The 13,444-nt window shown below is 45.5% G+C and overlaps 1 protein-coding gene across 1 annotated transcript in view; it reads right to left on the bottom strand.

The window, feature by feature from the left end:
• Window positions 1-208: 208 nt before the first annotated feature.
• Window positions 209-13,444, bottom strand: part of LOC130109391 (desmocollin 2-like protein) — a 79,027-nt gene continuing 65,791 nt past the window's right edge. Inside the window, exons 10-17 of the mRNA XM_056276279.1 lie at window positions 13,205-13,390; window positions 10,843-11,090; window positions 10,509-10,651; window positions 8,509-8,721; window positions 5,513-5,734; window positions 4,451-4,563; window positions 3,182-3,493; window positions 209-2,968 (exon numbers count right to left, since the gene is read on the bottom strand). Of these exons, the coding sequence (XP_056132254.1) occupies window positions 2,759-2,968; window positions 3,182-3,493; window positions 4,451-4,563; window positions 5,513-5,734; window positions 8,509-8,721; window positions 10,509-10,651; window positions 10,843-11,090; window positions 13,205-13,390 (1,647 nt within the window). The 3' untranslated portion in view covers window positions 209-2,758. The remainder of the gene's footprint in view (window positions 2,969-3,181; window positions 3,494-4,450; window positions 4,564-5,512; window positions 5,735-8,508; window positions 8,722-10,508; window positions 10,652-10,842; window positions 11,091-13,204; window positions 13,391-13,444) is intronic.

Here is a 13,444-nt window from a genome sequence, read left to right as displayed (position 1 = left end):
TGACATGGTAAGGTCCTCGCATGGTAAGGTCCCTGACATGGTAAGGTCCTCACGTGGTAAGGTCCATGACATGGTAAGGTCCCTGACATGGTAAGGTCCTCACATGGTAAGGTCCCTGACATGGTAAGGTCCCTGACATGGTAAGGTCCCTGACATGGTAAGGTCCTCACATGGTAAGGTCCCTAACAGGGTGAGGTCCTCACATGGTAAGGTCCTCACATGGTAAGGTCCCTGACATGGTAAGGTCCTCGCATGGTAAGGTCCCTGACATGGTAAGGTCCTCACGTGGTAAGGTCCATGACATGGTAAGGTCCCTGACATGGTAAGGTCCTCACATGGTAAGGTCCCTGACATGGTAAGGTCCCTGACATGGTAAGGTTCTCACATGGTAAGGTCCCTGACATGGTAAGGTCCTCACATGTTAAGGTCCCTGACATGGTAAGGGCCTCACATGGTAAGGTCCTCACATGGTAAGGTCCCTGACATGGTAAGGTCCTGACATGGTAAGGTCCTGACATGGTAAGGAACGCCTCGGGGCAGACATCACTCTGACATGCCATGTATGCACCGCTGCTGCAGACAGTTTAAACTAGGGCTGCACGTTATCAGGAAAACATGCGATATGCAATAACGTTGTTGAATATTGCGATGGCTATATGACGTGCGTAATACAGTTTTAACAGCTTTCTGCTTAAGGTTTGCAGCTAACACAGACCCCAGACCATGGACAGCCTGTGCACACCGAATAAACACATGAAATGCATTATTTCCATTCCAGCAACCTGGTTTTATTGAAAATAAAAATGCACCTGGCTACAGCCGCTATACTGACAATGAACAAATACCACCACCTTGGTTGCATGGCAACTCAGTTTCTTCGTCACTTTAACACAACATCTGGGCCTATTTAAATATAGCAGCTAGTAGGAGTTTATACTATACCTGATGACGTAACAGTCTCAATTTAAAACTGACGGCTTGCCAGTTTTGCAGAGCGAGTAACTGATGTTAGAATTTTATTTTTTACATTATATTTTGTTATTACTGAGGCGGAATTGGCCAAGTGACACTACCGCATTTTCCAGAAGGGGGCACTAAAGTCAACACAAACTCCTAGTAGTATGCAGAGTGGGCATGCATGGCACGTGCATATACCATTTACCACAGTTCAAGCAGTATTTTGCGATACGTATACCGCGCATTTTGATATCGCGATGAAGGTAAATTTTCGATATATTGTTATTGTGCAGCCCTAGTTTAAACATCTTCCTAGTATTCTGAAATATCAAATGCATCTTATCACATTTAAAGTCAAATTATCTCACTGTATCGTTTTACATTTAAACTGGTTTACAGACACTTCACTTGGCTGCTGATAATGTATGACCACTTGTTTCCAGTAATGAAATCCACACTTCATTGATAACACTGGTCAACACAATTTTTCTTGCATGGGGTTTTTCAACGGATTCTAGCTAACTTTTGGGTGCTGAATCCAAATCTGGCATTAGTTTTTGCCTATCACATCAGGTTTTCGAACTATGAAAAATTATTTTTGAGAAAAGGGCAGTTTTACACTCGGAAGATAAAAACCACTGCTGCATTAGAAGATCGATAGATGCAAAAATGATTACAATGAATAAATAAACACTCAGCTTAGCACGAAATTACTTAGGAAATGAATAGGGGTTATTTTTATCCCCACCAAGATTGCCAGACTAGATGGTCAACTTTTGTAAAATCCTGAATAAGGAGCATACAGATAGCATGAAAACTTGATGTGATAGAGCAAATCTGAGCTCAGATTTGGATTCAGCAGCCCAAAATTAGCCAAAAACAGTTTCCAAAGTCCATGCAAGAAGAAAAAACTATATTTTTGTAGACCAGTGTAATGTATGACCTCTTGTTTCCAGTAATGAAATCCACACTTGACTGATAATGTATGACCTCTTGTTTCCAGTAATGAAAATGAAAGAAAAACATTTTGGACACAAAAACTGTTGAAATAATATTCATGCGCTCCGCTGTTAATGCCTAACACAATGATCTGTCAGCGCTGTAGCATAGCGACTTCCACATATCCAGAAATAACACTGATGAGTAAGAAAAGAGGTTAAACAATACTTGTCAGATTACTTTCTATTAGAAGAAATGTCTTTGCCAATGAAAAATGTGTTGGTTGGTTTAGCAGAGCAGTGTTAAATACAACGGCTTTAGTACTTGATGCTGCTACTGCATGCTGCAGACTGCATGCTGCTACTGCATGCTGCAGACTGCACAATGCAGACTGCATGCTGCAGACTGAAGTCATCTTACAGCCAGTCTATGTGTGTGTGTAGTGTGTATGTGTGTGCTATCTGAAGGCCTTAACAGCCCTGTGAGAAAGAGCGAGGGCAGACGGGGCACCTGCACAGCCTCTGCCCTACATCAGGAGTGTATGAAACACACTTTGAGTCCACACTGGGATCTGCACAGCTATTTCAGGGGCTAGGACTGATCAGGTTTGTCCTTCTTTTAATGGATATTCTGGATGGTTTGAATGGCTGGGATATCAGTAGTGAACAGATTTAAACATGTACACAAACAACAAAAAAAAGTTCAGCATGGAAAGAATCATTCTTGGGCCAATTAACGGCACAGGGTGTGAAATCCTGTTTGATTTTTTTTCAGCGTTGTTCACAAGACGTAGTCTGTCCTTCGCTCCAGATCACATCTTGTTCAGCACTTCATCCAACCTCAAATCAGATAATCTGATCATTCAGTCCTGCCCTTCTCTGTCCATGCAGATGCTGGCCAGTGTTTTGAACTTTGACCCCAGTGAATCTAGGAAGTCCAGGCTCTCCAGGTCACCCAGGTCACTGCAGCAGCCCACCGAACCAGCAGCTGAGCCCTCACCCTCATACCCATACACGTGGGGGATATCATTTGCATAATGTTCCGTTGATTCGCCACCAAAATACTCCATCTTCTGCAGGGAAGGAGGGAGAGATGCAGAGAGGAGGAGACCGAGGAGACGGTTATCACCTCTTCTGTTTGTTAAAGATTACTTTTGAAAAGTAGACGTCTTAAATGACATCACTAGTAAAAACATATTCCACAACTTTCCAACTCCACAACTGTCACTACAGTGTAAGAACAAAGAACACACTTAGAACAAAGCTTCGCGTGGTCTTGTTGTTACCTTGTCCAGATACAGTCTGTTGGTGTCCCACATGTGCAGAGCATCCAGGTGCTTCTGCCTGTAGAAGCCCGAGTCAGAGTAGTTGGTGCCACCATGAAGCCCAGAGGTGTAGAAGCTGCTCTCGCCCCTGGTCATCATGAAGTCATGTCTGTTGGTCTCAGACATGGTCTGTTGGCCCATCGTCTGCTGGCTGATTGGAGGCAGGCCTGGTGATGGTTTCTCCCTCTGACCCAGCGACCCAGCCACCTTCACAGAGCCATCTATGGTGCCCATGCCACCAGAGGTGGGAATCATGAACAGATCGGCCGATTTCTATAAGGTAAAGAACAATCATTGTCTTTACATCCATCCATCCATCCATCCATCCCCCAAACCGCTTATCCTGCTCTGAGGGTCACGGAATGCTGGAGCCTATCCCAGCAGTCATTGGGCGGCAGGTGGGGAGACACCCTGGACAGGCCGTCAGGCCATCACAAGGCCGACACACACACACACACACACACACACACATACACACACACACACACACATACACATACACATTCACACCTAGGGACAATGTGGTACGGGTGATTCACCTGACCTACATGTCTTTGGACTGTGGGAGGAAACCGGAGCACCCGGAGGAAACCCACGCAGACACGGGGAGAACATGCAAACTCCACACAGAGGACGACCCGGGATGACCCCCAAGGTTAGATAACCTGGGGCTCAAACCAAGGACCTTTTTGCTGTGAGGCGACCATGCTAACCACTGCACCACCGTGTCGCCCATTGTATTTTGTCTCATTCAGATGCTGTATGTAAGTGTGTTGGTCTTACGCTCACAGACATGTTTGTGAACATCAGTCAGCAGAAGGTCCTACACTAGTGTGGCAGCTAAGCTCATGTAGACCCACAAAACACCACAGTATAAGCTGTAATCATAACTTGTCAGCACAAATGTCACACAACTTATTTATCATATGTCAGTTGAGACAGCATCTGGTGAAGACCACATGGTGTCTACATACAGCATCTGGTGAAGACCATATGGTGTCTACATACAGCATCTGGTGAAGACCACATGGTGTCTACATACAGCATCTGGTGAAGACCACATAGTGTCTACATACAGCATCTGGTGAAGACCACATGGTGTCTACATACAGCAACTTGAAGCAGGAATTTAGTGGGCCAAATGACAGGATACCAACAGATGTGTTAACAACCTCACTGTCTCATTTACAGCCAGTCATAAATGATGTAAATGATGTAAAGTGATCTCACCACTTCCTCCCCTGGTGCCTCGGTGTTGGACTTGAGCAGTACCCCTCCGCTGGCATCATCTAAGCTGTACATCTTCTCTTCTTTAGTGGTGCAGGCTATCACAAAAACGATGCCTACCAAACATAGCAAGAGGGTAAGATGGTAGGTTTTTTTTTTTGGCCTTTTCCCCCCCTTTTCTCCCCAACTGTACCTGGACAATCACCCCACTCTTCTAAGCCATCCTAGTCTCTGCTCCACCCCCTCTACTGATCCGGAGAGGGCTGCAGACTACCACATGCCTCCTCCGATACATGTGGAGTCACCAGCCACTGCTTTTCACCTGACAGTGAGGAGTTTCACCAGGGGGACGTAGCACGTGGGAGGATCGCGCTATTCCCCCCGAACAGGTGCCCCGACCAACCAGAAGAGGCGCTAGTGCAGTGACCAGGACACATACCCGCATCCGGCTTCCCACCTACAGACACGGCCAATTGTGTCTGTAGGGACGCCTGACCAAGCCGGAGGCAACACCGGGATTTGAACCAGCGATCCCCGTGCTGGTAGGCAACAGAATAGGCCGCCACGCTACCCGGACGCCCGGTGGTAGCTTTACAAACATGTTGCAGTTAGAAGGTGTGAAAACTCAGCTCACTTCTTTCAGCCGTAGAAGCACAACCTGTGAAAGGACATTACACTTGTGCAGCTTTTGTTTGACAAAATTTTTTAGCTCATCTCCAAACAACCTCCAGCCGCAGGCTAAGAAGTCAAGAGGTAGTGCCGCTGCTAACTCACAGAGCCCAGGGCACAACAGGGTCTGAAGACCGTGTCTCAGCGGATTACTGAGTGCTGGCCTTGTCGAAAGTCATCTAAAAGATGTTTTTGTGTTTCTGTGCGCCTATAAAACAATTCACAGGAACAAATATCTACACTCCCTTGTTGGGAGTAGTTTTTGGTCTAAAAACCCTCTTTGGCTCCTGAGCAGAGGCAGTTCTGTATCCACCAGGTCCTTGTGGTAGCTGACTAAGAAGGCGTTCTCAAACCCTTTGCGGTGTGTATGAGTTGGTGTGCACGTGTGACACTCACAGAACAGCAGCAGTAGGGCCACGGCCAGCAGCATGGCGAGAACGCCCCACACCCCGAGGCTGATGGAGCTGGACTCGGCGACACACTCTCCCCCGAGGCACCGACACACCTTCACGCTCACCACCTGGACACCGCCATTATTCTGCAGGTCGGTGATGTGTATGGGCACTTCATACATCCCCCGGGGCATGTTCTCCGTCTGCTCCAACACCACCGATGTGTCTGAAGAGAGGAAGGCAGTCTGAGTGTTAGAGGGACATTTTTCAGGCCCAAGTCCAGCTTTAAAAAAGGCATATAGCGCTAAGGGGAGAAGAAGAGAAGAGAGAGCCTTTGGTCTGAAAGAGTCTCGAGCTCAAAACCCTGAGAAATCAGTCCTAGACAGCACAGTGTCCGTTTGTGCAGGTTTCACACAATTCCATTAATTACACATATTAATAATGGATTACATTCATATAGCGCTTCTCTAGACACCCGAAGTGCATCACACTGAAGGGGGTAACTCACTTCAACCACCCCCAAAGTGCAGCACCACCTGGGTGATGCACGGCAGCCATTTTGCGCCAGAATGCTCACCACACATCAGCTTGAGGTGGGGGGGGGGTCATTGAGCCAGTTACGTGGGGGATGATTAGGGGGCCAGGTGGAGAGAGCCAGGTTGGGAATGTTGCAAGGACACCGGGGGACCCCCTACTCTTTGTGATAAGTGCCATGGGATCTTTAATGACCACAGTGAGTCAGGACCTCGGTTTAACGTCTCATCCGCAGGACGGCATCTCCTAAAGCACAGTGTCCCTGTCACTGCACTGGGGCACTGGGATTTGATATTTTTTGTTTTTATTAGGAGGGAAGACTGCCCCCTACTGACCCACCAGTTGGGGGCCACAACTGGTGGGGTCTCCCATCCAAGTACTAGCCAGTCCCACACCTGCTTAGCGTCCGTCATTGTGTCAGCAGAACCAGGGTACATGCTGGCATGGCTGCTGGCATATGGCATTTTGGCACCATTACATGAAATGAGGACCAAAGGAACATGCATGACCACATCCCATCAGTGGAAGCAAAGATGACAGCTTTGCATTGGTGGACAGTGCAAGAGACAGGGATGTTGAGAAGGAGGGAATGGCTATAAATGTGTATATTTGTTGGTGTGTGTTTGTGTGTGTGTGTGTGAGAGAGAGAGAGAGAGAGAGAGAGAGAGAGAGAGAGAGAGAGAGAGAGAGAGAGAGAGAGAGAGAGAGAGAGAGAGAGAGAGAGAGAGAGAGAGAGAGAGAGAGAGAGAGAGAGAGAGAGAGAGAGAGAGAGAGAGAGAGAGCAGGGAGAACAAGAGAGGGATAGCCATTCAGAGAATACCACTACATGAGATTCACCATTCAAACAGTACACAGTAGAAACCTGAGTGTTAATTTAACTCTGAGTGTACAAACGGATCCTTTTGGGTCCATTTGTACCCTCTCACAGTTAAATGAACACTCAGCGAGTTAAATGAACACCCAGCGAGTTAAATGAACACTCAGGAAGGTAAATGAACACTCAGGATTTTACTGTGTGCATACATTTTTGGAGCATCTGTCCATGATAACATGACTTCTGGGTCGTATGAATACTGTCAGTGTTTGTCCCATGTCTCTTTAAATGTGCTTTTTAGGGTGTGTGAATGTGATTGTGAGAGTGTGTTGGTGTGAGTGCTGACACAATGGTGTGTGCATGCATAGCCAGAAGTGGCAACCCAAGCATCACACCTTATGTGCTGGTTGAACATCTCATTCTAAAACCACAGGCGTTAATATGGAGTTGGTATTGCTTTGCAGCCTCCACTCTTCTGGGAAAACTGCCACTAGATTTTGGAATGTGGCTGCAGCGATTCGCTCCCATTCAACCACAAGAGCATTAGTGAGGAGGGGCACTGATGTTGGGTGAGAAGGCCTGGCTCACATTCGGCATTCCAATTCATCCCAAAGATGTTCCATGGGGTTGAGGTTAGGGCTCTGTGCAGTTCCTCTTCCAAACTCGACAAATCATGTCATGTCAGGGCGGCATGGTGGTTAGCGCTGTTGCCTCACAGCAAGAAGGCCCTGGGTTCAAACCCCTGAGTTGTCCAACCTTAGGGTCGTCCCAGGTCGTCCTCTGTGTGGAGTTTGCATGTTCTCCCCGTGTCGGTGGTGGGTTTCCTCCGGGTGCTCCGGTTTCCCCCACCATCAACAAGACATGCATGTTAGGGTTAATACCTCTGTCTGTGCCCCTGACCGAGGCATGGCAAGACCAACTGGAGCTGGCAAGACCAACTGGAGCTGGTCCCTGGGCGCTGCACGGCGGCTGCCCACTGCTCCTAGCCACACAGCTAGGATGGCTTACATGCAGAGAAGAATTTCCCTATGAGATCAATAATGTGTCTCAAAATCAAATTATAGACCTCGTCTTGTGCACAGGGGCAGTGCCATGCTGAAACAGGAAAGGACTTCTCCAAGAACATGCACACTGCACAAGCAGAGCAGTGGAACCTGGCTACTGTACAGATAAAATCTTATGAAAGAGAGGCGACAACATGTCCTCGGCTGGTGCCCACATTTTGGGTGACCTCTTCCAAAACTGGCTTTAGCCTAGTTCAGTTTACTACTTGAGCCTTGTGCAGCCATTTTCATCAATTCTCTTAAGACAGCTTTGTCAGAGATTTTTTTAGAGAAACTGGCGACGCTCTCCCATCGCAGAGACTTAAGTGCCCTCTGTCTCCACTCTCTCCAGGAATAACAATCACAAAATAGGTCAGATAGGAGCCGCAGAAACATCGTGACAGGGATGTAAAGCTGACAATGTCTGAGTTTCTATCTGACTGACATTGTGCCATGTACCACTACATCATGTCCATGTACACACTGCTTCGTATTAAGGAAACACAAGCTAGTGTCCGGTTTAAGGATGCTTGATGTTTAATGATGAGTTTACTTTCGTACCTTGAATTGCTTGCCCACAACTGTTTCTCTGCACATCACTTTACTCACTTGTGGCCTCTCTTATCCTCCAGTCGCTCCCCAGGACCTGGAAGTTGAAGGGGTCGGAGTACGGTGAAAGGTCAGGATCCTGAGCGGGAACAGTAACATATCCCAGTTTCCCCTCTTCCGCACACAGAACAAGCACTCCAGGTGGGATCACTGGCACGTTGTCATTCACATCCTCGATCTGCAGTGTTACAGTCCCAAGGCCGGACTTTGAACCTAAGATGTAGAAGTTTAAAGGGTTGCTTTCAAAATGTACTCTACTACCTATTACTCAAGAGCATTTTTGCAGTTGTGCTCATTAATTTGCAACAGTCACATGGGAAAAATAAACCACAAGCCAGGGCAACCAAGTGATTTATGAATGATGGGTAAACAGACGCCCGCTGGCCCCGAGACGTCTCCGCAGCTGATATGCCTTCACTTGCATTTGAGGTGCTGGAGGGAGTGGGTCCAAGATGAGTCCTGGTACACTGCCTTTAACTTTTGTTGTTTTTTAATTTAAAAAAAGAAAAAAGTTGTTAAAATTATCTTAAAACCTTTCAGGATCAGATGACCCAATTCCAAAATATGCCCTCCTTCACAGGTGCCATTCCCTGTGACCATGTGGTGTGAGCCATATCTGGCTCCTTTTGCTTACACAGAACAAGGAGTACCACTATGCAAACCATAAAAGCAGTAAGACAATGGACTTTTCACAGTTTAAACCTTGTCTTGGACTAAATACAGCTCAACAATTGAGGTCAAAATTTCCTACAATTTCTACACCCATGTTAAGACTGAAATGCAGGAAAACGCAGATTGTCCCACATTCTAAGTCGGGAGTCTGCAAGCAAATGTGCCTTACCTTGAAGAGAATACATTGTGAAGGTGTTCAAGCTAAATTATCAGAATAACAGTTGCATTTTTAATAATTGCTGCAACTGAAAGTAGACCCTACTGCAGTTTGACGACACGTTCCTGCAGAAGTGTCGTGTCAGAACTGAGACCAAACTTAACATTAAGTAAGAAAAGCCTCACAACAAGCAAACTCATCTGGCAGGGCAGTAAAATATCTCTCTTAGCTCAAATGTCTCGTGACAAGATCAGATCACTGGTTCACCTGAAAGACCAGCAGCTTGAAACATGGTTTATGTAAGATATTTTATCTAGTTTGATTTGTAAAATCTAATCATGAAACTTAAAGCAGTTCTCCACAAACAGTTTTCTTCCTTTACTCCTAAAGATGTTGTTTTTAAGATGAAATAACTAAGTCAGATAACTGAAGCTGAACACTGCTAGGTGATGATAAATCACCTCACACAGCTCCTTGTGATTAAATTAGTCCTGAAACACAAGGGAAGATATTTAAGTGTGAGTTTAAGATGACGTAACTAAATCAGATAACTGAAGCTGAACACTGCTAGGTGGTGATAAATCACCTCACACAGCTCCTGGTGATTAAATGAGTCCTGAAACCCAATAGAAGATATTTAAGTGCGAGTTTAAGACTGTCAGACTCAGGTATAGCATTTTTGCTGTGTAAATATAGTTTCAGTTCATTGTTTGTTTGTCTTGTGGGCAACTTACCCTCCCTTGTGAAAGAACAGTGAAGACACAACATTTCCAGTATGATAACTGGATAAGCTAAACAACATGAAGTCCAACAACAGCTGAACAAGTGAGTATTCCTTCATGCATGTCCAGTGCATAAACAAACATTATGTTTAACTGTTTGCTATATGCATATATTATCATATATGCATATCGCAGGTTACATGTAGGGTTGTGTTCAAGTGCAAATGTTTTCTCAGATTTGTAACACATTTACAAATACCAATATACAAAGTGCAGCAAATCATAAGTACAACTTCTTAGTTGTAGCTATGTACTTGTTTATGGAGCGTTATGATGGCATTGGAACACCACACCTTTCCACGGCCCAGATTTTGGAGACACATCCCCTTCTCCCACCTCACCCTTCACACCCCAAATTAGCTTAAACTTAAAAAAGTGGTGAAACTCACTTAAATCCACAGCCTTGACGGTGATGTTGTACATGGCGTTGGTGACCAGGGGGGACTCAAAGTCAATCGTGTTAGTCACCCTGAGCTCTCCTGTGCTCTCAGCTACACTCACCCAGGAGCCAGGGTCCGACATCCTGTAATACCTACACACACACACACACACACACACACACACACACACACACACACACACACACACACACACACACACACAGTCTGAATTATTTTCCCACACATGTGCTCCCTTGAACTGGATTAAGCAGGTCTTGTGGAAACGATGGATGGATAATATGGTGTGTGTGTGTGTGTGTGTGTGTGTGTACAAGCACCGTACTTGAGGCCCTTGCTGCTCTTGGTCTCGGGGTCCAGGGCAGTGTAGGTACCTATCACAGTTCCATTGGGGATGTTCTCTTTCACCCTGATCACCATGTTGGGGGGTCTGAACTCTGGACCCTCATCCACATCCCCCACAGTCAGCTCCACGGGGACGGACAGCCACGAGGCTGTGGTTCCTGCCAGAGGAGCCTCATTCTGGGCAGACACTCGCAGCACCACCACCCTGCCCGCTTCATAATCCAAAGGCTACACATGAGGGCAGAAGGTTAGGAAGAACAACTGTGAAATATAAACAGACTGGTGTCTACATTATGTGTGGCTCTACTAAAGCGCTTTTATTTTGGTAATGTTTGTTTTTTGAAATCATGAGAAATATTATATGACACATTACAGAGAACCGATTAATCCCAATTAAATAATTAATCAATCATACCACTAATTAATTAATTAATATTTAGATGTATTTCTTGTATTATGTTTATATGTTATATTTATATTATGATTTATGTTTATAATTATAATTTATTATAATTATATCATTATGTTTATCATATTCCCATTATCATAATTATAATTGATATTATATTTACATTATTATAAATTTATATTATAATTAATTATTGTACATTATTAACAATTAGTTATATTATAAATAGATGATTAATTAGTTAGTTAATTAATTATAATTATTAATTAGTTATGGAGAAACTGTACATCACTAGGTTACTAAATTAAAAATAATTGTATATCCTCTTGCCTCAATGAGATGAATTTGACTCTGATATACACCAAAAGATGTTGAATTATGATTTTATGATAAGTTCTCAACCATTCTGAGTGAAGCTTAAAGTAAAAGTCGATGGAAGCTTGAAGTGTGTGTGACGATATGGGTCAGGCATCTGCTGCCTGCTCTAACACATCCTGCACAAAACTAACACAATGCATCAGCTCTGCTAATAATAGCACTGCGAATTATATATCCCTGCACACGCGCGCGCGCGCACACTCACACACACACACACACACACACACACACACACACACACACACACACAAAATTCGGGCCAAAGTAAATTCGCATGTACACACTTACAGATAAACTCCAGTAACTGGGCAGGCCTTTACAAACCACACATGCCGGTGCACACAAGTAAACACAGCACACACACTAAATGGCAAACACACAAGCCTGCAAAGTTTTGCCATGCCAAGGTTCACACTCGGCTGTCAGGGGAGCTGCATATCAGTTTTCCAGCTCATTGTACATACAAAGCCCAGTCAGCAGCCAGCTGTTTCTAAGACTAGCTCCATCTGGTAACGGGTCCATGCTGATGACTGCAGAGCTCGTCACGCAACAGTGACCCGGGTTCATCTGGTAGAGGGTCCCTGCTGATGACTGCAGAGCTCGTCATGCAACAGTGACCCCGGTTCATCTGGTAGAGGGTCCCTGCTGATGACTGCAGAGCTCGTCACGCAACAGTGACCCGGGTTCATCTGGTAGAGGGTCCATGCTGATGACTGCAGAGCTCATCAAGCAACAGTGACCCCGGTTCATCTGGTAGAGGGTCCCTGCTGATGACTGCAGAGCTCGTCATGCCTTCTTCACCAAGCCTTCTTCATCTGCCCAGCTAGGGCCATTAATAGACAAGTTCTTTGAGTGGTTACAGCAAAAATCTGCAGGATATCGACCATGTTGACAGAGTACCCACATTAAGATATTCACTTTTTCACTGCTTGAGTTCATTTCCAACTGGGGTATCTCCCAAACCCACCTCCCCTTCCCTCGCCCTAACCCTGGTCTGGACCCTGATCCAGCACTGCACGTCAGAATCTGGACGCTGATCCAGCACTGCCCATCAGAGTCTGGACCCTGATCCAGTACTGCCCATCGGGATCTGGACCCTGATCCAGCACTGCCCATCAGAGTCTGGACCCTTTTCCCATTTAGGCTCACATTTACCCTGTTCTGTGTGCTGCTTATGTGTATTCCTGTGCCTCTACATCAGTCCATGGTTATGTCCACGTATTTTAACGATGTTCTCATTTCAGGCAGGAGAAACAGCAGCAGGGCAGTGAGGAGCAGCCTCCAACAGTGACAGTAGAAAACAACAAGTTTGTTGCATCTACTTTGTCTACTATATTGACATGTATTGTCTGTCCACGTTTGTCTTGTGTGGATTATGCACTACGTCTACGTAGTGTTCTGCACTACGTCTGGTGCCGTGTTCAGTCTGGGATGATAGGTGCACTAACCAGGCTTGTCTGTTGTATCTCCATATCAGCCACACCATGTCAAACTCGTATCTTCTCGTTCTGAGGCAGAGGAAAATAATTTGATTGTGTTTCTGTTTTTGTCTTACCTTAACCACATAAAGCAGCCCCTCATTGGTTTTAGGGTCAGTATCCATCCTGAAAGTGTTGTTCTCATTGCCCTCTGTGATTACAAACACTGCTTTCCAATGTTTGGTCTTTTCTTCATCCTTGTCATCTACGGGAATCCTTAAGACCAGCACGTTGCTTTGGTTCTCCTGTATTCTGGCCTTATACTGTCAAAAGAAATAATTCTGTCACCAAAGATCACCCCACCAAACTTGGCCCAA

Source organism: Lampris incognitus, chromosome 3 (assembly GCF_029633865.1).
Source record: "Lampris incognitus isolate fLamInc1 chromosome 3, fLamInc1.hap2, whole genome shotgun sequence".
NCBI lineage: Eukaryota > Metazoa > Chordata > Actinopteri > Lampriformes > Lampridae > Lampris > Lampris incognitus.
The sequence above is the reverse complement of the archived record's forward strand: the minus strand, read 5'-3'. Positions and strand labels throughout refer to the sequence as shown.